The 23,826-nt window shown below is 60.6% G+C and overlaps 2 protein-coding genes across 2 annotated transcripts; one reads left to right on the forward strand and one right to left on the reverse strand.

The window, feature by feature from the left end:
• Window positions 1-468: 468 nt before the first annotated feature.
• DIO3 (iodothyronine deiodinase 3) lies at window positions 469-2,475 on the reverse strand. Its single transcript, XM_045529622.1, has one exon. The coding sequence runs from the start codon at window positions 2,414-2,416 to the stop codon at window positions 1,502-1,504; it is 915 nt and encodes a 304-aa protein (XP_045385578.1). The 5' UTR covers window positions 2,417-2,475; the 3' UTR covers window positions 469-1,501.
• A 1,216-nt stretch (window positions 2,476-3,691) lies between these two features.
• LOC123643781 lies at window positions 3,692-10,181 on the forward strand. The gene is made up of 6 exons (XM_045563026.1): window positions 3,692-3,807; window positions 3,871-4,140; window positions 5,246-5,328; window positions 6,050-6,203; window positions 6,487-6,719; window positions 10,036-10,181. The coding sequence occupies exons 1-6, from the start codon at window positions 3,692-3,694 to the stop codon at window positions 10,179-10,181; spliced, it is 1,002 nt and encodes a 333-aa protein (XP_045418982.1).
• Window positions 10,182-23,826: the final 13,645 nt, after the last annotated feature.

A 23,826-nucleotide genomic window follows, 5' to 3' on the forward strand; every position in this document is an offset into this window, starting at 1 on the left:
GTGATGGGCGCGGGCGCGAGCGGAGCTCTACTGGGTTTAAAGCCCCCCTCACCCTCCACACCACCTCCCACCCTTCGCCACACACGCTGCCCGATGCTCCGAGAAGTTAGACGGGCGGCCGCAGGGGCGGCTGAACTGTTCGCGCGTGGTGCGTGTGCGCGCGCGGCCGCAAGTGAGGACCCCGTAGCCTCTCTCCCGCCTCCTTCCAGGACCCAACGGGCTGCGCTTCCTCGCCCTTCTCGCGGCCCCAAGTTCCCGGCCCAGGGGCAGGCTTGCTGAACACCAGCGCCCCGGGCGCCGCCGCAGACCCTCTTCCCTCCCACCCTCCGCCGCTCCCCTGCTAGTTTAGGCTCCTTCCCTCCTCCCTTCTCCCCAGGGTCACTATGGGGACGCGAGGGAGAGATTTGTGTTTAATTCCTGCCGCTATTCAGAGGGAAGAGAAAATAAAGGGACCAAGGGCAACCAGAAAGCAGTTTACTTCAAGCCTTTATTATTGTAGTTTACAAGTTTATGTACAAGGAAACATTTCCAGCAAAACAGTCACCAAATGGCCTTCGAATCAGGGGCCCTCCAGCTCCCGGCCCCACAATCGGCAGCTCTGCCCAGGACTCCCCTTATTTGGGGGCCCAGGCTCTCCCCCCATCTCTCTTTCCCGGACTCCGCCACCCAAGCCCGTTCCCCAGGAGTCCCAGCCTCTTCTCTCTCCCTGGGGCGCTGCAAACCTCGCCAATTCCTCTCAAGCCATCTTCCTCTGGTCCCACGTTGACTCCCCAACCTCCCTCCCACCCATTTAAGGTGGTTTCCTCTCGGAAACCCAGAGCACTCTCCCCCTCTAGGTTTAGGCGCTGCTTCAAGTCCCCTGCAATTCAGAACTACCCCGTGGTCAGAACCAGTTAGAGACAGTTCGTCATCAGCAGAGGGGCTCCTGCGCGCCCCAAACAAGGGGGGGAAAACACCCTGCCCACCCCATCCCCATCCCCTTCCCCAACTCAGGAACACGAAATAGACACAAAAGCAGTAGGGCACCCCTTCCCCGCATGCGCGCGCGACAGGTTGGTGCCAGGCAACTAGCTCAAGCGGAGCTGAGAGCTTGTGGGAACCCAGCTGCGCTCAGGGCGGGTGGGCAGGACCAAGGTTTCTCCGCGCAGTGGGGGGCGCGGGCCGAAGCTTGGCTGAAGTTGCTCTGGGGAGCGGGTGCGAGAAAGTGCTGTAGGGGCAAGTCCTGGGCACACAGGCAAGGGTGCACCGCACCTGCGCTCACAAAGGGAATTGGAGTGAGCCCGGCAGGTATACATGAGACAATCACAGAAGCAGAGTCTTGGGGAGGTAGGGGAGAGTGTTCAGGTAGCTGAGGGTGCACTCAGCCTGAGATCCGTGGCTCAGCGCATCTGTGTCACTGGGGCCTCCCCAAGCTTGACGACTTCATTTGGGGTGCTTGCACGCGGGCTTCGAATGCTCGAAGGCCAAGCCCGCCAAGTTCAGTTAATTGTCCATTGGTTGTTTACACCCTACGGGGCCTAGCGCCATGCAGTTGCTCATCATAGCGCTCTAGCCAAGTGCGCAGCTCAGAGACCTGGTAGCCGTCAGGGCCGCGGCCGCCCTGGTACATAATGGTGCCACTCTGTATGACGTAGAGGCGCTCAAAGTAGGCGCCATAGGCCGAGCTGCTGGAGTTGGCCATGGTGTCGAGGACCAGAGAGCAGCCGGGTGCACCTCGCTGCAGCACCCTGGCAGCGCTGACCCGGTCCTCCAGGCTTCGGTGCTGCGGGATGATGTAGGGGGAGTCTGTGGTGATCCAGCCGTCCGAGGGGTGCGCTTCCTCAATATAAATGATGAGGAAGTCCACGTCGCGCTGGTACTTGGTGACCAGGCGCTGGAAGGCGCTCATGCGCGCCATGAATGGTGGTCAGGTGCAGCTGCCGAAATTGAGCACCAGCGGGCGGTTCCCTTGCGCATAGTCAAGGATGCGCTGGCTCTGGAAGCCGTCGGGCAGGACCACCTCGGAGTTGGGCGCCGGACCGCCCTCGTGTGCCTGTTTGAAGAAATCCAACTTCTGGCCATGCCACACCGCCTTGAGCGACGCCAGAGTGCACAGGCGGTTGTCGTCGGACACGCAGATGGGCGGGTCGTCGGGGGGCACCTCTTCACCTTCACTGTTGAGCTCCACTTCAGGCTCGGGCTGCCCCCGACGGCCGCGGCCCAGAAAATGCTTGCGGATGCACAGGAAGTCGAGGAGCCAGAGCATGAAGGCCGTGCCCAGGAAGCGCGGGAACAGTACGAGGCACGAGGCGGTCTGGGCGCAGAGCCTCAGGGAGTGAAGCAGCAGGGAGCGGAGCATGGTGGCTGCAGGCCCAGAAGCCCCCTGGGACCCTTCGCCTTCGCCGGCCACCAACCGCGATGCGGCCTGGCGAGACATCTGGGCTTCGGCCGTGAAGGGAGCTCAATTTATAGCCGCGGCTTCAATTGGCGGGAGACTCCACCTCCAGCCCTGGCCCGCCCCCTTGCAACTTGAGCCCGGAGGGATCACCGAGCGGTGCGGCCAATGCCCTAGAAATCGTGGGCCGAGGGCGGGCGCAGGCGGGCGGAGGGCGGAGCGGCCCGGCTTGGGGCCGGTGGGGGCGGGACTGGGTCCCACAGCCAGCTCTCGAGGCGGGGACCCCAGCCACCGCTGCCGCAGGGGACCAGGAGCCCGACCTGGGACCCAGCCGTCCGCCGTGGAGGTCCTCCAGCTAAGGCCAGAGCTGCGCACGGCCCTAGTCCCCGCGGCCTGGCTCCGGCCCGCGCCCCTCTCGCCGCGCACCTGAGCTGAGCTCCCCGGCGGCCGCCGCGCCGCGCCGGAGCTCCGGTTCGCTTCCCGCGCGCCGCCGCCAACGCCGCCCACGCCGCCGCCGCTCGTGCGGGGCCGCTGCCCAGGTGCCGCGGGAGTCCAGGTCCGCGGCCGCCGCCTCCGTGGCCCAGGCTCCCGCCCCGCCGAGGACGCGGGCCCGCGAGGAGGCAACTTTGGGTTCCCGCCGCCTTCCCAGCTCGCCCGCGGGCGCCGCTCTCCTGCCGGAGCCCGCCCGCCCGCCTCCCGCGCGCGCTCACACTCGCGCCTCGCACACGGCCGCCCCCCGCACCGCCCCGCCACGCACACCGCGCTCCGCGCCCCCCGCCGCGGCCCGAGGCCGCCGCGCGCCGCTCTAGCCCGCGCCGCTCCGGCCGCGCCCGCCCCGTCCCATCTCCTTCCAGCGGGGCGCCGCGGTTCCTGGGTCAGCGGCCGCCGGGGCCCAGCTGGGAGGTGCGGAGGGCAGGGCCGCGGGCGGGTTAGCGCCCGGCGCCGGAGACGGGGAGGGCTGGGGAAAGCGCCGCCGGCCCTGCGCCTCCAGCCGACCCGGGAGCGCCCCGGGCGCGGGGCGCTGCGGGCGCGGGGCGCAGGGCAGCGGGCGCGGGGCGGCGCCGGCCCCGGGCGGCTCTCCCACTAGGGGTAGCTGTTGCCTGAACGCCGGAGCGCTCCCCTCTCGCCGCTTGCCTCGCCCAGCGCAGCCCCGGCCGCCGGGCGCACCCGTCCCGTTCGTCCCCGGACGTTGCTCTCTGCCCCGGGAACGTCGAGACTGGAGCGCCCGAACTGAGCCACCTTCGTGGACCCCGAGCGCGGCGGCCCGACTCACCGCGGAGGCGCCCGGAGGCGTAAAGTGCGTACTTTCAACCGTAAATGTGTGTTGAGGCTTTTAGGGGTGCGGGGCAACTCCCAAACTACGTGGGGCCCTGGCCGGCCCTGGCCAGCCCTGCCGCCGAGCCAAGACCTTCTGATCCCGCGCTGCGCTTGGCGCGGGGTCGGAGACTTGGGCTCAGGGGCGGCGGGCCGCGGGGCGGGGCAGTGCCTTGACCTAGGGTCCCCATAGGCCGGCAGCAAGTCTCGCTTCGCCTTGGACCGCTGTGTCCCCCAGGGCAAGGCCTGGACCAGGTTGCAGCGGTCTGTCCCCAGTCTGGAGAGCTGAGCTGCCTAGGACGCTTTCGCAGTCGCGGGGTCTTGTCTGGAGCGACGGGGCTTGAGCCAGAGTCCGAGACTGCCGCCACCGCCTGCGTCCCGTGCGCCTCCCGCCCAGGGGACCAGCTGCCTAACTTCTCGGGACAGAGACTGCGCTCGCGCCCAGGGCCGAGGTAGGAGCTGGCTGGGCCCTACAGGGTGCGGGCGAATCGCTTTCGGCAGCGAAGGAACAAGTTGGGAGAAGTCAACTGCAGGACAAGGTCCCCAGCTAGCGTGCAAGTAGGCATCCGCCTTGGGTAGATGTCTTCCCATCAGGTTTGGTTTCCTCGGCCCTGGTAGGACCCTCTGCCCCGTGAGCTCCCCCAAGGACCTGTGGCTCCCGCAGGTCAAGCCCTTGAGTGTGCGTGGAGGACGCAAGGGTGGCACTGTGTGTGTCCCCTTTTCCCTCTCTCCAGCCGGGCGATTTCTCTGCTGTCTAGGGCAGGGGCACACGCCCGGGAACTTCCTACCTCAGGGAGGCCAGCCTGCTTTCTCCTGTTCTTCTTAGTGCCCCCAAACTGCCCCTCTCCACCTGGGTAGGGGTCTTTCAGGTGGGCTATCCAATCCTCCGTTAGCCAAACCTGCCTGGGGGATCCTGCTTGCCTGCCCCCCACTCCTGCAGGGCACCTCTGAGTTAGCAGATCCTCCCCTTTTCTGCTCCCTTTTCTTGGTAGGGGAGAATTAGAGAGAGGCCTACTTGGCAGGTCTTTGAGAAGATATTTGGGGGCCTTCTGAGGTTGCTCTCTCCTGGGCAGGGACAATGGGATGTGGGGGGTTCCAGATTTTGATGGATAATCTCTCAAGCTCTGACTCCTTGATTTCTGGGAGGTACCAGCGTAGGGCTTGTGTCCTGCTCTGCCTACACAGCAGTTGGGACAGGGACATGGGATAGTTCCCCAGGCCCCCTTCCCTCGTTTACTTTTAGAAAATGAATAAGCTGCCTTGGGCTGGGAGAGCCTTTCTGTGCTGCCTGGGATCTGGTGGGGTGTGGTGTGTGTGTGTGCATGTGTGTGTGTGTGTGTGTGTTATGTGCATTTGCCTGGGAGTGCATGTGTGCTTGTGTGGAAGGCACGATCTAGTCAGATGTAAGATGGGCCCTTCTGGTCCCCTCTGGGGGCCCAGCCCAAGCAGTAGCACCCGGATCCATGCTCCTTCTAGCCTGGAGGACACTCAGGAGAGCAACACTTGTTCTTAGGGCTGTCACTTGTTCTGGCTGATCTGTTGCTGTTTCTTGGGCAGACAGACTACATTCCACCCCTCAAGATTCCAGAACATTGGACAAGGAGTTGAGGGCCATCTGGCTCCCACAGCCTCTTGTGCAGGTGAGGACAGACCTGAGGTCCAGGTGATGCTACTCTGTGGGACACAGAACCCAGCTTAGTGACTCCTGCTGCAGTGTCTTCCCTCCAGCTTGTTCTCCTGGCCCTCTTCTCCCTCTTCTAGACCCTGTTTCCTCCAGAGCAGCCCCTGTCCCCCCAGCCCCTCCAGGGGTGCACCCCCAGCTCACCGTAGCCCTGCCCCTCCTGCCTCTTGCCCACACTATTTGTCCTGTCCCAGAGGTCAGGAGGGAGGGTGCTAGCCCAAGGCCAAGACCCACCCAGGACTTGGTGGAGTGCCAGGCATCACCCAGGGGCGGGGCCCCCGGTGGGCCTGGCAGGCTCCCCTGTTGGGGGACCAGAGTTGGAGCTGGGGCTGCTCTTCCTGCCACCCTGTCCCCCTTCCTGCCTCCCTGTCCCCCTTCCTGCCTGCCCTCTCACACCTCCAGCAGGGGGCGGGCAGGGGAAAGAAAAGGAGGGACAAGTTGGATTGGGTCCTTTGGTGTCTAGGAGCAACTTGGAGAGAGGCTGGGGGAGGGGACAGGCAGCAGGGCCCTGGCACAGCTGGGGAGGGTTGGCCTTTGGACGGCCTCCTGATCCAAGACCATCCCCCTGGGGCTGTCTGCCCGTGAAAGGGCGGGCTTGGTGGACCCGCTCTGAACCCACCCAGCGTGGGGTGTGGTGGGCATGTGTGCCATAGGCACGGCCTTTGTCTTCTTTCTGGTAGAGCAGCACCCAGTGCCCAGAGAGGTTGTCACCGAGACTTCCCTTTGGGAGGAGGGTCCCAGTAGCCCTCCATGCTCCCCACAGGACCTTCTGAGGCTTCAAAGAGGAGGTGGTCCAGCCCCCACACCTGGAGAAGAGACTCGGGAGAACTACAGGTATGTGCCTCTGTGCCCTCACCCCAGTCTGCCTGGATCTTGGCCCTCCTTGGCCCTTTGTCCCCCCCCACCCCACCCCCAACTGGCCTCCTGATGCTGAGGGAGCTCCTGGCGCTTTCTTTCCTTTTCCTTCCTCTGAGCTTCCACTCATGCTGTTCCCTCTTCCCATCTCCCTCCCCCTGGCGACTCCTCTCCTCCTTCTCCTCCATTGCCCTCACCTCCACCTGGGCCCTCCCTGGCCACCGGCTCACCGTCCTCCCTCAGCTGTCCTCCACTGCTGCAGGCTGGACAGTGGCTGTGTGTCACCACTGGTTTCTCCATCTGCCGCCCACTCCAGACCTGCCCCTCCCAGGATCCTTTGCAGTGACAAACCGGAATTAGCACCAGGGAGATGCCCAATAAACCTCTGTGAAATGAGTAAATCAGTGCAGTGTGGACTTACTGAAAACTCCTTGTTTAGGGAGAATTTCAAGATATTTCCTTCTGCCCTTTTGCATACCTGCAGCCGAGAGCAAGGTAGGGCAAGTTGGCAGGGGAGGTGAGTGAGGTCATTTAGGACCTGCTGTTGTGAGCAGATGACAATTCCTGGGGAGTCCCCTTTGGGTGTGGTGTCTAATGAATGCATCGGTCACCTGGTCACTGGGCCAGTCTGTTTTCCTTCCTGGACTGCATGGGTCCTCCCACAGGCACCTAGGCCCTCTCACAGATGTGTCTGTACTTCCCACTTGCTTAAAGAATGATTTCTTCTATCCGTCTTAGCTAGGCTGAGCATGTGGACACCCTTGGGGGGTGGCTGAGGGATCAGAGGTCTGGTCTGAGAGGGGTCCCCAGCATGGGAGGGCTCCATCCCTCCGGGAGTTTGAGGCAGGAATGGAGGAGAGAGTGGGGCTCTGGGGTGGTTGGGCAGCCTGGGAGCCAGGCCAGGAGACCTTGTTGAGGCCCCAGCCCCTGGATCTAGCCGGGGCATTTTGGTGGCATCTCAGGGTTGGAGGAGGCCTGGGGCTCCAGGCCAAGGAGAGGGCAGGCCTAGGGGGCAGGGCCCTGGCCACTTGCTCTGTGATCCTGGGCATGCCCTGCCCCTCCCTCGGACCTCATCAAAAGATGAGGGTGGCTACTTTCCAATGCCTTTCCCATGCTGTCACTCCACACTCCAGAAGGTTCTAGGAAGTTCTAGGAGATTCTGCTGCTGCTTGGGGATCGGTGAGAGCTTGGATTGAGGGTGCAAGTTCCCTGTGCTGGTCCTGCCGGGCCTCATGCTCTCTCACTTCTGCCCAGCATCATCCTCGCCTCTTGTTCCTGCCACAGCTCTGGGCCCCACTTTTTGGCCCATCCCCACCCCTCGGGCCCAGCCTGGGCTCTGCCTTGTTCCTGGCTTGGGTGCCCCTGTGCTCCCTGGTGCTCAGCCAGCCCCCTGGGGCAGAGGCTGCCCTGGGTGCCCAGGTCCTGCCTGGGGGTGGCTGGGCATTGGAATGCTTGGGTCAGTCCCTCCTTTCTGTCTCTGACCCTTTCTGGAAAAAGTTGGGGTCCAGCCAGCCACCTTTGCTTCTCTGAGCCTCGGTTTCTCCAATGGAGAGGTGGGTCCTGTCTTGACTGAGCTGTGTTCACCATGACACACAGGGCACATGCCAAGTGTACAGGTGTGTGGGTGCACCTGTGAGTCTGTGTGTGTGTGTGTGTGTGTTGCTTGTACCCAGCCTTGTTCCAGAGTGGACTTCAGCCTTCCTCGGGAGGCTGTGGAATGCTAGAAGATCGTACGAGTGCAAAGAAAGAGTAAAATGGGAGGAAAGACACGCTTCCATTTGAGGACAGAGTGCAGCTGCAGCGTCCTCCACTTGGGCCATGGGACAGCTGCAGATGTTGCCCTGACTGTCCCGCTGGCGGAATCTGATTGGTTGTGATCCCAACATCCAGGACATGAACCTGGCTGTCTGGCTGAGCCCCATGCGTGACTGCGTGTGGCCATGCTGGGTCAGAAACAGGGGGCTCAGTCTGCCGTCTGGACCTTGGGCTGATCACAGCACGGCCCCCCCAGGGCTGTGTGCCAATCACGAGATGAGGGTGGGGGCCCGAGCTTGGCATCACCGGTGGCCAGAGTGAGCCTGCGAAGAGGAGATGCTACACGCTCCGCATGTGTGCTGATGGTGCACTGGCTTGGGGCTGTTCAATGGTTGGAGGTGTCTCCTGAACCCTTTGTCCTTCTGGGGGCCCCTCCACCTCAGGCACTGGTCTTGCCAGGCTCCTGGAGGGGTTCTTGGCACACAGAACCAGTCAGGCACATTTCTGTCCTTGAGGTGCTCCCCAGCATGGCAGGGCCCTCGAGGAGGTAGCAGGGACACCTGGCACGTGGGGCCATGTTGGGAGGCTTCTCAGGAGGTGGCCGAGAGACTTCTGCTGCTGTCGTGCCTGCCTCACGAGGGATTGGCACATTCTGGGCCTCCCTTCTGGCCGGTGTGCAGAAGGCTCCTAGTCACCCACAGGACCTCCCGGAGCAGGTGGGCGAAGGGCCACAGGGGCCGAGTCTGTGTGGCTCTGTGAGTCCCAGCACGAGCGTGGCACGTGCTCACTGTGCCACAGCCCGGCTGAGTGATCTGGACTCTGTGCCTTGATCTCCTCATCTGCAAAATGGGTGGAACATTAGACCTGCCTCCCAGGGAGGTCGCTGTGAGGAAAAGCGTGGTCATGTGTGCACAGCCTCTGGGACAGCGCCCAGCGCACCAAGCTCCCTGTGAGCCAGCACTATAAGCTGGTGTCGCAACCCCTGCTCTCAGGCACTTCAGGAGCTATGTACAGGCCCCCGGCTTGGGCCGCTCCCTCCCCACAAAGGCCCTGCCAGGGCGGTGAGCTGTGGAGCCCCCCATCCTGGGAGCCCCTCTCTATGGCGCCTCTTGGTGCTGAGGCACTTTCCTGCCCGCAGTAATTGTGTTTTGTTAGGATCCTCAGGTTTGCACATGATGAAACATCATCCAAACGAACTTAGTCTAAGGAGCAATTTACTGGCTCCAGCCAGTGAAAAGTGCAGGGAGAGCCACGCCTTCAGGCACGGCTGCATCCAGGTGCTCAACAGACACAGCCAAAGCCCTGCCCCTCCTAGCTCTCCGCTCCACTCTAGGGGGATCTCTCCACACATGGAAAGATGGCCCCAGGAGCTCCGGCTCATGAGGTCCTTGGAGCACATGTCCTGGCCACAGGGAGAGCACAATCTGGTGGGAGCCTGAGGGGTGGGGTCAGCTCTGGTTCTCGTGCCCGTCTCTGGGAGAGATGGGTCCCAACTCACAGGAACTGAGCAGATCCTTGTGGCTGGGGGCTGGGAGGTGCTAGCAGACACATACAGGTCCCCCCCACTAACTACAAGGATAGTAACAACAGCTGCCCTTTCTTGAGCGGTTATGATGTGTGTCATAAAAGTCTACATTTTAATGGAGTAGAGACTTTTATTAGCCCCATTTTACACATGACAAAACTGAGGCTCAGAGACGTGAAGTGATTTGCCTAAGGATGCACAGCTGATGTCTGACCCCACAGCTCATACTCAGAAGTTAGCGGGAGGTGTTTCATCAGGGCACTGTGGGGGCAGAAGGGGCCCACCTGATGGAGGAGAGGTGGGGAGCGGGCAGGCAGGGAGGAGGGGGTGTTGTGACCTGGCTTCTGGTTTGTACAGTGGGGAGGCATTGCTGAGTTCCCTGGGGTCACGCTGAGTGGGAGGTGCCTGTGGGCGTCAGAGGGAAGATGCTCGAGATTGGTGGGCCAGGGCCATGAGCCCCAGCATCCTGGGAACGACAATGGCCTCATTGGGGCCTCACGGGGCACAGCTGAGGGTCCGGGCCTGGGACAGTGTCCACAACCGAGGCCACAGGTTCAGAGCTGTCGGAGCGGGCAGGTGCAGAGCCTGAAGTTCTCCAGAAGTTGTTTTGGTGCCAACACTTCGGGCTGTGCCAGGGTAGAAACACCAATGAGCCAGGGCCACTCCACAAGGACTAGGCCTGTCTTTCTGAGGGGACACTGACCTTTGGAATCTCCCAGGCCTGGCTTCAAATTCTGACTCTGCTGCTTAGAGGCTGGGTGGCCTGGGGTATGTTCCAGGGCCTCTCTGGGGCGCAGGGTGCTCGTCTGTGGAGGAGAGTAATGGCGTCCTCTCCTCGGGTTTGTGGAGCTCGGGAGGTGCTGGGGGTCACGGCAGCAGCGCTCTGTGTTTGGTTACTCGTCCTCTGCCAGCGCCTGATGGATCTGACAGGAGGGTGGCCTTGGGGACTGTGGTGGGGGCAGTGGTACCTGCGTGGTCAGGGTGGACCAGGAGATCCTTCCTTTGCTCCTGCCGGGCCCCCCCCCCAAGAAGGCTGGCCCCCTGGCTGCCTCACTGTCCTGCCACTGCCACCATCTCATCCTTCAAGGCCACGACGGCCCCTTCCTCCTCACGTCCTGAAACACTCGCCCCCTTCCCCAAATCAACCAGAGTATTCTGGCTACCTGTGTCCTCCTCACAAGGCCACAGGCTCCCTGGTGGCAGGGCTGGGACAGACTCACCTGTGTCTGCCAGCCCAGCATACTGGGGGAAGGTCCTAGGAGGCTTCTGGGTTTGAACCGACTCCCAGTGTGACCTTGGCCTCTCTGAGCCCCAGTTGCTGGAGGGATTGTGCTGGCACATCTCCGAGCAGGTGGTGCCAGCCGGTGAGGTGGGGACTGCAGCAGTCACCTTTGCCACAGCACTGCTGGGTAACAAATAACCACGAAACAGGGAGTGCTTGTTGCCTACTTGCCGTGGGGCTCGGCAGACCCAGGCCAGGTGCTCTGAGGACCTTGGCAGGCCCCCTGGCCTCGGGGGCCGTCAGCTGACCTGGGACGTCCCTGGCTGGGATGGCGGCAGCTCTGCGTGTCTCTGATCTCCGAAGGCTAGTCAGAGACCGCACGGCAACGGCAGCGGCACAGAGAGGAAGCAGCCCCGATACGAGAGCCTGGGTGGAGGCTACTCCGTGCCGCGTCTGCTCAAGGCAGCCATGGGCGAGTCCCACGCAGGGTGGGGGGTGGGCCCTGCGGGGCTGATCGACAGATGGTGTTGGTATGGGGAGGTGTGAAGGGTTAGGGCTATCTTTGGACTCAGCTAGGATTTGGTCCCAGGGCTGTGACAGTGGTCACATCCTCATCACCTGCCATCAGGGTGCCCAGGCTGGACCAGACCTGGGCTCGGGGTTGGGGGGCTCCCTATGAACCAGGATTTTGCAGCCTTGTCTTCCTTCCCGTCCCAAGGGGTGGCTGTTCCTGGGGGCGGTTGTTTTACCTGGGACAGGAGGCTGTGTCAGTTACGCAGCCCAACATGCTGGAAGAACAGTTCCCTGGATGACTGTGGGGAATCCATTCTAAGTTATTTTTCAGGAACGTAGTGACAGCTGCACCCACTACTCTGCTTCACAGAAGTAGCAGAACTTTAAGTCCCTACTATGTGCCAAGTACTCAGGTAAGTATGTTTTCACTGGTTAATCCTGTGGTAGGGAGCTCTGTGCCCTTTGCATAGCTGTGAAATGGAGGCCCTTTGAGGGAAGTGTGTGCCCGAAGTCCAACAAAAAGGTGGTGCTGAATGGTATACCCACCCAGCCAGCCATACACCCACCTACACACCCATCCACCCACCCATCCATCCTCCCATCTATTCATCCAACTACCCAGCCACCCACCCATCCATCCATTCTCCCATCCATTCACCCACCCAGCCACCCATCCACCCACCCATCCAGCCTCCCATCTATTCATCCAACTACCCAGCCACCCACCCATCCCTCCATTCTCCCATCCATTCACCCACCCACCCAGCCACCCACCCATCCATCCATCCTCCCATTCATTCACCCCACTACCCAGCCACCCATCCATCCATCCATCCTCCCATCCATTCACTCCACTACCCATCCATCCACCCATCCATCTTCCCATCCATTCACCCAACTACCCATCCATCCACCCATCCATCCACCCTTCCATCCATTCACCCAACTACCCAGCCAGCCACTCATCCATCCATCCTGCCATGCATTCACCCAACTACCCAGCCAGCCACCCATCCATCCACCTTCCCATTCATTCACCCCACTACCCACCCACCCACCCATCCATCCATCCTCTCATCCATTCACCCCACTACCCAGCCACACACCCATCCATCCTCCCATCCATTCACCCAACTACCCAGCCACCCACTCACCCATCCATCCTCCCATCCACTCACCTCACTACCCAGCCAGCCACCCATCCATGCACCCTCCCATCCATTCACCCAACTACCCAGCCAGCCACTCATCCATCCATCCTGCCATCCATTCACCCAACTACCCAGCCAGCCACCCTTCCATCCATCCTCCCATCCGTTCACTCAACTACTCACCCACCCATCCATCCATCCTCCCATCCATTCACCCAACTACCCAGCCACCCACCCATCCATCCTCCCATCCATTCACCCCACTACCCAGCCACCCACCCATCCATCCTCCCATCCATTCACCCCACTACCTAGCCACCCACCCACCCATCCATCCTCCCATCCGTTCACCCAACTACTCAGCCACCCATCCATCCATCCTCCCATCCATTCACCCAACTACCCAGCCACCCACCCATCCATCCTCCCATCCATTCACCCCACTACCTAGCCACTCACCCACCCATCCATCCTCCCATCCGTTCACCCAACTACTCAGCCACCCATCCATCCATGCTCCTACCCACCCACCTCCGAATCCATCCAGCAGGCCCAGCACTTTCACTGCCTGGACCAGCCTGTCCCGGAAGGGCTCGTGGCCTGGGGGTCGTGGGTGCTGGAACACCAGGCTGGCTTGGATGTTGTCTAGGTGAGGCCCCAGGGCACCGACTGAGGGTCCGGTAGGAGATGGGCCTTGTGGTCCAGAGATGACTGTGTGGGCTGTCTTTGCAATCCTGTGTAAAACCTGATTGCATTCCCTGTGGCCAGCAGCACAAGATGACCATATTGGTGGCCCAGTAAGAACTCCCAGCCTGCAGGGACCTGCTTCTTGTGGCAGTTTTGTGACTAGTAGTGAAATCCCCTTGCTGGGGTTCCAGAGAGGTTTTTTTGGGGATGTGGGAAATACTGTGGGTTCCCGCTTGGGGGTGGAAGGGCTCAGGCAGAATGCCCACACTGCCACCCTGCAGGGGTGGAGGCTGCCATGAATGTGCAGACCCCAGTGTCCTCCTGTGTGCTCTGAGCAGGGGCAGAGCAGTGTCCAGGACCCCAACACGGTGCAGACCTGGCAACCTCCTTCCCATCACAAGCCAAATCTCTCCCACTGTGCTGTCACCTCAGGTCTTCCAGTGATTCCTGTCGTGCTGGAGATAAAATCCAGGCATCTCAGCGTGGCCAGGACCTTTCTCATGAAGATTGCTAGGAGGCCAGAGCAAGGAACGTTCCTAAAGAGGGAAAGGACAGTGCCAGTTTCAGGGAGAATCTGGTGGTGAGCCCACGAGAGCTTACCCCGGGACAAGGAGGCTGCCTGTCCTTGAGACATTGTCCTGCAGGGCAGAAAAGGGTGCAGTCCCTAGGGTCGGAGCACTGTGCCTAGGCAGGTGGGGTCTGTGCCATCCCAAAGGCTAACACCCAGACCCTCGGGGTGTCTTGGGAGCTGGAGCCCCTCACAGCTGAGTGGCTCACTGTGCGAGAGCTCCTGCTTTTTCCCATTGCCTGCTTCCTGTGCTAGAGGCCTAACACCGAGGTTGGGGACCCCCCCCTTGGGGGGTGCTGTGGGGGTCTGGGGAGTGGGCCATGGATAGGCTGGCCTGACAGGCCTTGCAGGCCTGTGGGAGGAACCCCAGGAACTGCTCCCCAAGATCACAGGCCTGCAGGAGCCCTGCTGGGGGTGTGTGGTCACGGTGGGGGCCTGGAAGGCCTGAAGGCAGCCCCCAGGGAAGGGACTGGAACCCTAGGAGGGCCGGATCCAGCCACTGGAAGCTGCAGGCAGGAGATGCCCGTGGCAGGGCAGAGAGACCTGGGTGGGGAGGGAGATGCCAGAGACTCATTCTGGAGCCGAGTTTGAAAGGCAAAGGGCTGGGAGGTGTTTGGGCAGGTGTGTTGGGAGGGTGGCCCGAGGGAGAGGGATACTGTGTGGGAAGCTGAGACCTCTACCTCCTTCCTCCCCTCCCTTCCCCATCCCCCTCCTCCCCTCCCTCTTCCTTCTTCCCTCTATCTTCCTTCCCCCTCCCCTCCTCCCTTCCCCCATCTGTGTACCCTGTCCTGTGTCCCCTCCCCACCACCTTCCCCCCTTCCTCACTCAGCAAGCAGCCCCCTGCACCCACCGCCCAGGGCTCCTCAGGGCCGAGCTCCGTGGGCGTTTGAAGATGCTCACAGCCATGGCTGTGCTCTTTATAGCAGGAGACTTCTGCAACCAGGACTATCCCGAGCCCAGCTGTCACCGGGGAGGGACAGTCTGGAGGAGAATCTACCACGGGCACCTCCGCCAGGCAGGCACAGTGACCGCCCTGCTCCTGGGAGCCTCCGCGCTGCTGCCAGCAGCCGGGCGGGGTGGCGAGTGGGGCCTTCTGAGGTCAGGGCTGGCGGTCCTGGGTTGAGGGCCAAGGCATGTTCCGGGCTCCTGGAGCGAGCCAGCTGCCCATTGTCCCGGGCTGCGGTCACCTCCCCGAGACCCCGCGTGGACGCCAGCCCAGCACTGCTGGGACCACGTCCTGCTCCTCAGGCGATGCCCCTCCCGGCCCAGCCAGTGGTGGCCTTGGATTCCGGGGGCACCTCTGTCCTCAAGAAGGGCTCTTTGGAGAGGAAAAAAGAACACATTTCAACACCTCCAGATTCTGAAAATGGATTTCTCCCAGGGAAACAGAGACTCAGAGCATGTTCTCCTCCCTGAGAGGGAGCCAGGAAAACAGTGGGGGTGCGGGGAGGAGGCGGGAGGGGAGAGAAGGCCTCTGCGAGAATGGGGAGAACCGGACCGGAGTCGGGAAGACCTGGAGGCAAACCCTGCCCACCCCGACTGGCTGGGGACCCAGGCGCACGGCTGTTCCTCTCTGAGCCTCAGTTTGCTTTTCTCTTCAGTGGGAAATTCCACCCTGCCTTGCGAGGGGTGCCGGGGATGGGATGTGGCTGGAGCAGTTCTTGATGAACCCCTTCTTCAGGAAGAACAGCCGTCCCGAGACCCGGGCCATGATGCCCGAGTGTCTCTGAAGGACATCTCCAGCCCCAGGAAGGCAGTGCCAGGTACCCTGGTTCTGACTGCTGGGCTCAAGTCCTCGCTGTGTGGCCTCAGCAAAGTGACCAACCCTCTCTGGCCTCCATCTCTTCCTCCATAAACTGGGGACAAGGATCTCCACCCTGTGAAGTCACTGGGCAGACTAGTGGGCAATGTGGGTGTAGTGACAGGCCTGACCCCTGCTCCAGGGTCTGCTCAAATTGAGTGGGGTGGGGGATTCTCTAGGCAGGGTGGGGCTTCTCTGCTCCTGAGTATGACCTAGCTTTGACTTGTCCCTCCTGCCCTTGCTGGTCCCCCGCAGGACAAGCCCTCCCCCAACCCCACTCCCCAGCTCTAAACTGGCTGGCACAGCTTCAAGGCTGCCTCCTCCAGGAAGACTTCCCAAACTGCTGGCTGGGACTGAAGGGCTCCCTGGCTTTGGCCTGGTCCATGCGCTGTGTTATCTCTCTTGGGACAGCATAGCTGCCTACTCTTGGGTTTCCACACCTCCGAGCTCACTTCCCCCTCTCTGCTTTCTAGACTCATGTTTTAAAAGCTGCTCTCTACTCAGGGTGCTGCCTGCACGGAACTGTATGTACGCAGCTTCTGAAACACAGCCAAACTGCTTGGCCCGGCCTTCAAGGCCTCCAGATGGGGCCTCCACTTCCCTTTCCAGCTCCAGCTCCTGCCCTTGCTTGGCGTTGTCCTGCCATGCCACCCACGGAAACACCACAGCAGCCATCCCACCGAATGCCAGCCGGTCCCCAGCACCTGACTCCTCAGCTGGCCTGCGAGGTGGGTGATGGGGCTCCTCAGCTGCCCCGGGCTCAGGCAGAGGGCACAGCGCTGTGCAGACTCGCTGCAGGACTCGAACTCAGGTCTTCAGGCTGTCACACTGAACCGCAGTTTCTCCACCATGCTCCGTTGGCTATGCCCAGCTTCCCCCCGGAACGCCTTTCCTGCTCATCTTCCCAACCCTAGCTGTTCTTCAAGGCTCGCCCCAAAGTCACATTCCCTGGGAAGCCGCCTGGGAGTCCCCCTGTTTCTCCTCGGAGCACCTCCCCTCCCCCACAGTCTGCTGCTGCTTTTCCTCCACGACCTCGGTTCGCCATGGTACTATGCGAGCGGCGGAGACTGTGTCCCAGTGCTGGAGATTCCTAGCTGCCGCCAGTATCCATTCTCCTTTTCCTAAAGTAAAAGAAATCCCAAATTTCAGCTGGGCACATGGCTGCTCATCTAAAGAGTCAAGTTCTCAGCCTCCCTTGCAGCCACATGTAGCTATTTGATCAAACCCTTGCCAATGACCAGTAAAAGTGACCTGTGAAAGTTCTGGGACTTGCTCTTTGAGAGAAAAGAGATGTCTTCCCCTTCTTCTTCTTCCTGTTCTCACTGCTGGCTGATGGGTGTGATGGCAGGAGCTGCAGCAGCCATGCTGACTGCGGAAGGGAAGCCAGGTGTTGAGGATCCCAGGGCAACAAGGTACAAAGAGCCTCATCATCACCATGTCAGCCTAGACTGCTGAAGCTCAGACAGTCACGTGCGTGTGTTGGGGGACCTTCTATCTTGTTTAATCCTGTTATTTTGGCATATGTTACAGTAGCCAAAATTTATCCTAATTAAAACAGATAGGGATAGAGAAGTTAACCAACTGTTTGCAGAATGACTAAGGTTGGCCAGCCATGGCTTGGAGACTGATTTTTCAGAGCATTGTGGCACTTGGGGTCACAAAAGGGGTATGTCTGTGGGTTTGAGTGCTGGCCATGCCACGTTGTAATTGTGGGACCCTGGGCAAGTCAGTGATGGGTCAGTGGCTCTGATGCCTCTTCTGTGACACTTGGGTGACAGTTCTCCCCGCAGAATGAGGTTCAGATGACATGATACACATACAGGCTCAGCAACAGAGGCATCCTATGTGTTGGGTCCTCTCCAGATGTGAATTCTCCGGGTGACACGGCTTTAGTGAGAGCTGAAAGGAGGCACCCCTCTTCTTTTTTGGCCCCCCCCACCACTCCCCTCCTCCTCCCTCCTCTCCCCTGCACCCCTCCCCCACACTTTGCCTGGGAGGGTTGTTGGATTTAATGAACCCAAATGAAAACATTCAGCTTGTAACAATGAATATTTTCTACCAGGACTTTTCTGGGATTTAAATGAATGATCTCGGAAGCCCTGGAAACAGTGGTAGGGGGAAAGGGGCATCTTCTTTCCAGAGCTTGTTTTGAATATCGCAGAGTGACAGCCCCCAGCCCTGCCCATGCACCCTTCGTCCTGGCTGCCCCATAAGCAGAGACCCTTTCAGATGAGGCCCACCCACTTTGGAGCCCTCCGCGCTCATGCTCCCTCTGCCCAGGACACGTCCTGGCTGCACTGGTCACACCTCGCCCCTCAGGAACCTCCAGGCGAGAGTGAAAGGCCCCTCAAGCCCCGCCGGCAAAGCCAGGGGTGGACGCATCTGCCCGCAGCTGGAGCCCTAGACTCCGAGAACACCAGTGCAGAAGGGGCCGCGGAGCGCTGAGATGTGAGTTTCAAGTGCCAAGGGTCACCCAGTGCGGTGGTGAGGGTGCGGGGGGCTGAGAAGGGGGCTCTGGGGCTCCACCTCCCCAAGCTGGCAGCCTGCTTTCCCCTGCTTTGGGAACAGGATTCTCCCTCAAGCTTCAGTATGATGCAAACTATAAAAAATTAGTTTGAGTGGATGGTGCAGTTCAAAGCTACCCCCTTAAAAATTTTTTTAAATTGTGGTAATATACATATAATGTAAAATTGGCCATCTTAACCATTTTTTAAGCATTCAGTTCAGTAGCGCTAAGTACATTCACATTGTCATGCAGCCAATCTCCAGAACTCTTTTCACCTCGCAAAACTGCAAGGCTGAAGCATTAGACACGAACTCCCATCCCCCTGCCCAGGCCCCGGCACCCACCGCTCCACTCTCTGTCTCTGCGAACTTGACTACCCCAGAGACCTCGTGTACGTGGGCACACAGTGTTTGTCCTTTTCTGTCTGGCTTATTTCACTGAGCACAGCGTCCTCAAGCCTCCTCCGTGGGGTGGCAGGTGCCAGAATTCTGTTCCTTTTGACGGCTGGATGACATCCCGCCGCACAGCAGACCACAGTTGGCTTAGCCATTCGACCACTGGTGGACACGCGGGCTGGTTCCACACTTCGGCTATTGCGCACAGAGCTGCAGGAACATGAGTGTGCAAATATTTCTTCAAGACCCTGCTTTTAATTCCTTTCAGTACATAGCCCGAAATGGAATTTCTGGGTCATATGATGCTTCTGTTTTTAAATTTTTATGGAACCACTATACTATTTTCCATAATGGCCACATCGTTTTACATGCCCACCAACAGAGCACAGGGGCTCCAACTTCTCCAGATCTGTGCTGTCACTTATTCTCTTCTTTCTCCTTCCCTTTCTCTCTCTCACTCTCTCTCTCTCTCATTTTTGATGGTAGCATCCTATTGAGTGTGAGGTAGTCAAAGCCGTCTCTTTTACAGATGGTGACCTGAGGTCCTGAGAGGGAGGGGACTTACCTCCAGGCTCCTTGTGTGTCTGTGGCGCAGGTGCTGGTGGGGTCCAGGCTTCCAGCTTCCTTTGTCCCTTGCTCAGGGCTGACACCTTTCCCCAGAGACCTTGGCCTCTGAGCTCACCTGCAGCTGCAGGTGTCTGTTCCTGGTGAGCTGTCCCTTGTGCATGTCCCTTCCCTCCCCTCCCCCGTTTCAGGAGTGTGGCAGGCAGGGACCCTAGCAGTGGATCCGCACTCAGCTGCCCCAGCCTCGGCGGCCTTTCTGAGGGTCCCCAGCGGCCTGAGCCCCACTTGCTCCACACACCCCTCCTGGTTCAGCCCTACTCCCGGTCTCCTTGTCTTCACTCTCTCCCGTGAGCTTCCTGGGTTCCCCACCTGCACCCACGTCCTCATCGCAGGCTTTGTGTGAGAGGAGTCCAAACTACACCAAGCCACTCAGATCCAGGACCTGCCCCTGAGGAGCGCATAGCTGGGCAAGGGGACACAGGGGTGCCACTGTGGGAAGTACTCTGATGACGTGACTGGGCCTTGGGAGGTGCGTGGGGACCTGCGCATTCTGTAGCCCTGGGCCCAGGGTGGGGCCATCAGTGCAGGTGCCCACCCCAACTTGACTTTGGCTGGGCATATGACCCACGACAAGGCAGAACTTGAGTCTCCATTGGTGGGACCCAAGGCCTGGGGATGGTCACAGCCAAGCCACTGGATGGTGGGGGCCCTTCCTGAGGAAGGGACACTGGGATGGGCTATGTCATGGAGGAGCTGCTGGCCAGGCCTTGGGGAAGGTGACATCAGTTGGAGGGGACACCCTGAGCGAAGGCCAAAGGTGCAGGTGTGCTCAGGGAAGTGGGGGAGGGGAAAGGAGGGAAGAGTGAGCTCGGGGCGAGGGGCAGGGGAGAGGTCACCTGAGGCTGGGATGGTCAGCAGGGCCCCATCAGGAAGGCGCGGGGGCTCGGTGAGGAGCCGGTGTATGAGTTTCCCGGTGCTGCTGTAACAGCGAATTGCCACAGCCTGCTGGCTTAGAGCAGCGCAGATTTATTACCCTGCAGTTCCAGAGGCCAGAAGTCCAAAGTGGGTTGGCAGACAGCGTTTCCTCTGGAAGCTCCAGGGGGGAATCCATTTCCTTGCCTTTTCCAGCTTCTAGAAGCCACCTGCATTCTCTGACTCACGGCCCCTTCCGACTTCACAGCCAGCGACGGCCCTGGAGTCGTTCCCACGTCAGTCACTCTAACTCTGACTCCTGCCTCCCTTTTCACATAGAAAGGGCCCCTGTGATCACACTGAGCCCACCCAGCAAATCCAGGATAGTCTCACCATCTCAGGACCCCCAATTTAATCACCTCTGCACAATCCCTGTAGCCACCGAGGGTCACGTGTTCGCAGGTTGCTGACATCAGCTCGTGGACATCTCTGGGGGCGGGTACTGAGCTGACCACAGGCTCCAGCGTCCAGCCTTGTCCCAGGTGATGGGGGAGTCGGGCAGAGGAAGCGCCCCCCGGCCGGGCTGCTGCAGCTGCGGGGTCGGAGGGGCAGCGGGGACTAGGACGTGGCTGTTGTAACACGCTCCTCCATGGCGGGACCTCTCCGCAGAGCCGGAGCCCAGCCCCTACCTAAAGGGCCTGGGAAACGCTCATCTGGCCAATGGGAAGAGCGAATGGAGCTGGCAGGAAGGGCTGGGGAGGGGGTGCGGGTGGGGACGGGGAGGGAGGGAGGAGTCCGGCGGCTGCGCGTGTGGGTTGTGCTCGCTAGTACCTAGGACCGCTCTGTCACGAGCAGAGCAATCGACGGGTGCCTGACGGGCTTCCCAAGCTCTGCCCCAGCCACTGCGGATGGGCCACTCTGGGTGCCATTTTAAAACCAAAGCCGATTAGCTCTGGTGCAGCTCAGGTGCTGAGAAGCCCGGCTCTCAACGCCCTCGCCCCTCGCCTGCCGGGCACCTGCCCTGCGCGTAGGCACGAGTTATGGGCTACAGGTGGAGCCAGGGGAGGCCTCTGATTGGACGAGGGTGGGCGACTGACTCAACAGCTGGCCAACCACAGGCTGCCTCTCTGCACAGGAGGCGGCCCACGGGTGCTCCGTCCAACGGGGCGAGGGCAGAGGGGCAGAGCTGAGCCAATCGCACAGCTCGCGTGAGTGGGGCGGGCACAGGAATTTCCCCACCGCACGGAGCCACTCTCTCGAGGCTTCGTCACCCGCTTCCCCACTTCTCCCCCAGGGGAGCTGACTGCGTGTCCCCCAGGCTGGCTCGGGGCTCAGTGCACGGTGCTCTCGCTGGGCCTGGCTCCCACCCTGTGGTGCGGTTTGAAGCATGAGGCTCTGTCCTCAATTCTGCCAGCTCCTGGGAGCAGGGCCCGGCGTCACCCAGCCCTGAGAACCTACTGAGGGTCTGGGGTGGGGAGACTGGAGTGCGGGGTCAGGGGCAGGGTGGGGTCAGCTGGCACCCTGGAAGGACCCCAGAGGCCCTGCTCAGGGGTCTGCGGGCGAAGCCATTGGTGATGGGAGGCTCGATAGCATCCGCCAGCCCAGGGATGGCAATTTTCTTATGGGCAGTAAAGCCAGCGTGACCAGGCCGGGCCTGGGCGGGGCAGCGGGGTCCCATGAGGGCGGCTGGGGCCCAGGCTCACCAGCTGGAAGGAAGGCCTCTCTGTTCATTGTCAGGTGTGGAGTTTGCCCTGAGCTGAACCAGCCGGTGGCCCCAGAGGGCCTGGCAGCTGAGGAGGGACAGACGGTGAGATCTTGAGGGGGCCCCAGCCGCAGCCTGGCTGCTCCTCTGGCTGGTGTGATAATGGCAGTACCTTTGCCCCAGTCCCACCCCGCACCCCTCCCTTACTTCCTCCTGCCCTGTCCCACTCAGTGCCAGTGCTGAGACTCACTGTCCTCAGCTGCCAGCCCTGCCTGTGGCAGCCCTTGATCCCGCTCCGTGGGAGGAGAGCCCACCGCCCCGCCACTCACCCCCAGGCTGGGCAGTGCCTGGCTCTGCCCTCTGCACAGGGCTCATCTTCTGCCCGCTGGGCGTGTGGACGCAGAGGTCACAGGTGCCCAGAGCCCCTCTGCTGTTTATGTAGCAACATCCATTGAGACCTTTTTTCTGCCAGGTGGGGGCTGGGGGCTGGGACACACAGGTAACACAAGCTTCGCCCTTGGGAGCTCCCAGCCTCTGCAGACACAGACGGCTTCACAGAGTAAGTGCTTCACGGGGCACCCCAGGGCGGGGCAGGCAGGCTGGTGGGCTCCAGGACCCCGCCCCCACCCAGCTCAGCGCTGCTGCTCTGCTCTGAGAAGTTCCACTCACTGCACCCCAGCATGGCATTTTCTGAAAGTGCGGGGCCCCTGAGGCCTTGAGCTGAGACTCACTCTCACTCCTCGCCCAGGACCATTGCACTTGCTGCTCTCGCTGCCCTGCACGTCTTCCCGCGGACAGCTGCCTGCAGGATCCAAAACAACAGGGACTTGGACATGGGAGATTTCATTTCTTGGTTAGGAAACACGGGTCAGCAGAATCCCACAGCCTCATTCATGCTGTACCCTTGTCTCTTCGGTTTTATTATTAATCTTTTTTAAAATCAACTTTGCTTTCTAAATGTAAATACTTAGGACCTACGTGACAGAGTCTGGAACTCTGGATTTGATATGCTAGTTACATATATTTTTCTCAATATAAATAAAATATTTAGAAAAACTAAGTAACTATTGGAACAGAAAACAACCTTTTTTTTTTTCTGGATACCCATTTAAATCATCTTTTTACTTCTCTTTGAGAAACCCTGAAGTTTCTGATTGGGGAAACTGAGGCCCCTTGAGGGTGTGTGATAGGCCCAAGTATCTGCGTCAGTGGTCCATCTCGTTGCCCGCTTCCAGCTGGGAAGTGGGGCACAGGGTCCAGCCTCCCTTGAGTGGAGGGGCTCATGCGGGGTGAACACCAGCATGGAAGCCGCCCTCGACCCTGCGGGGTAAATGGAAATGTTCATCCCAGCTCCTGTCCTTGAGGCTGGCCTGTGGCTGGGCAGTGACCCAGAGGGGTGGCAAGCAGAGGTTCCAGAACCTCCCAGTCCTGAAGCCACCTACCCCCCAGGAGGTGCCCTGCCCCAGGAGCCAGCTGCCTCTTCCCGGGCCCCACCTTGACCCTTCAGCCATCCTGTGCCCTCCTCAGCTGTCCCAGCCGCAGGCCGCCTGGGGTGGGCTCAGCTGGGGGACCAGAGGCCTCCTGTGGTCTCTTCCCCAGCACTTCCCACCTCCACCCCATACCTCTTTCTAGGCCAATGAGGAAGAATTATGAAGAACTGCCTATTTGTTCTTCAAATGTTTTGCAATTTTCTTGGAAATGTGAGGGATCCCAGAGAGGCCCAGGGCTGCCGGCTGGGCTGACCTCTGCACACTGCTCTGGAGACCTGGGCTGGGGAGGCAGCAATTCCCACTGCAGCCTTTCCAGGAACTGGTGGTCTGTGGCCAGGCCAGCCCCCAGAGTTGCAAGGGCAGCTGTGGATGGCAGCCAAGATTATGGAATTGTTAGCAGAGGGGAGTGGAACAATGGGGGAGGGGGTGGGCAAGCCCCCTTCCAGCTCCTTGGTCCCTGGGTGAACCCTATGGGGTTTCCAGACCAGCTGGACTTCTCTGGCTGCTCCTGAAGCCCTGGGTCCCCCCACTTCCACCCAGCCTGCTCTATTCTCCTGGTCATTCAGGGGCAGCCACACGGCACAAGGATACGGTCCCGCTAGGAAGACAGTGGCCTGGGTGACTGTCCCAACAGTGACTCAGAACTGACTTGCTGTGTGACCTAGGGGGAGGCCCTGCCCCTCTCTGAGTCTCTGCTTCCTTGTCTTTTAAAAGGGAAGGGGAATGTTTGTCCTGCACTAATCACTGGGCAGAGGATCCCCTGCCACTGACGGGCCCACTGTGGGCAGCTTTATTTACCTCTCTGGGCCTT

The sequence above is a fragment of the Lemur catta genome, chromosome 1, assembly GCF_020740605.2.
Source record: "Lemur catta isolate mLemCat1 chromosome 1, mLemCat1.pri, whole genome shotgun sequence".
Lineage (NCBI taxonomy): Eukaryota > Metazoa > Chordata > Mammalia > Primates > Lemuridae > Lemur > Lemur catta.

Coding starts and splice junctions, on each gene's coding strand:
- LOC123643781 (XM_045563026.1), top strand. CDS start 3,692: ATGTGTGTTGAGGCTTTTAGGGGTGCGGGGCAACTCCCAAACTACGTG. Junction 4,141..5,245: donor CGCTCGCGCCCAGGGCCGAG/GTAGGAGCTGGC, acceptor TTTCTTGGGCAG/ACAGACTACATTCCACCCCT. Junction 5,329..6,049: donor TCCCACAGCCTCTTGTGCAG/GTGAGGACAGAC, acceptor TCTTTCTGGTAG/AGCAGCACCCAGTGCCCAGA.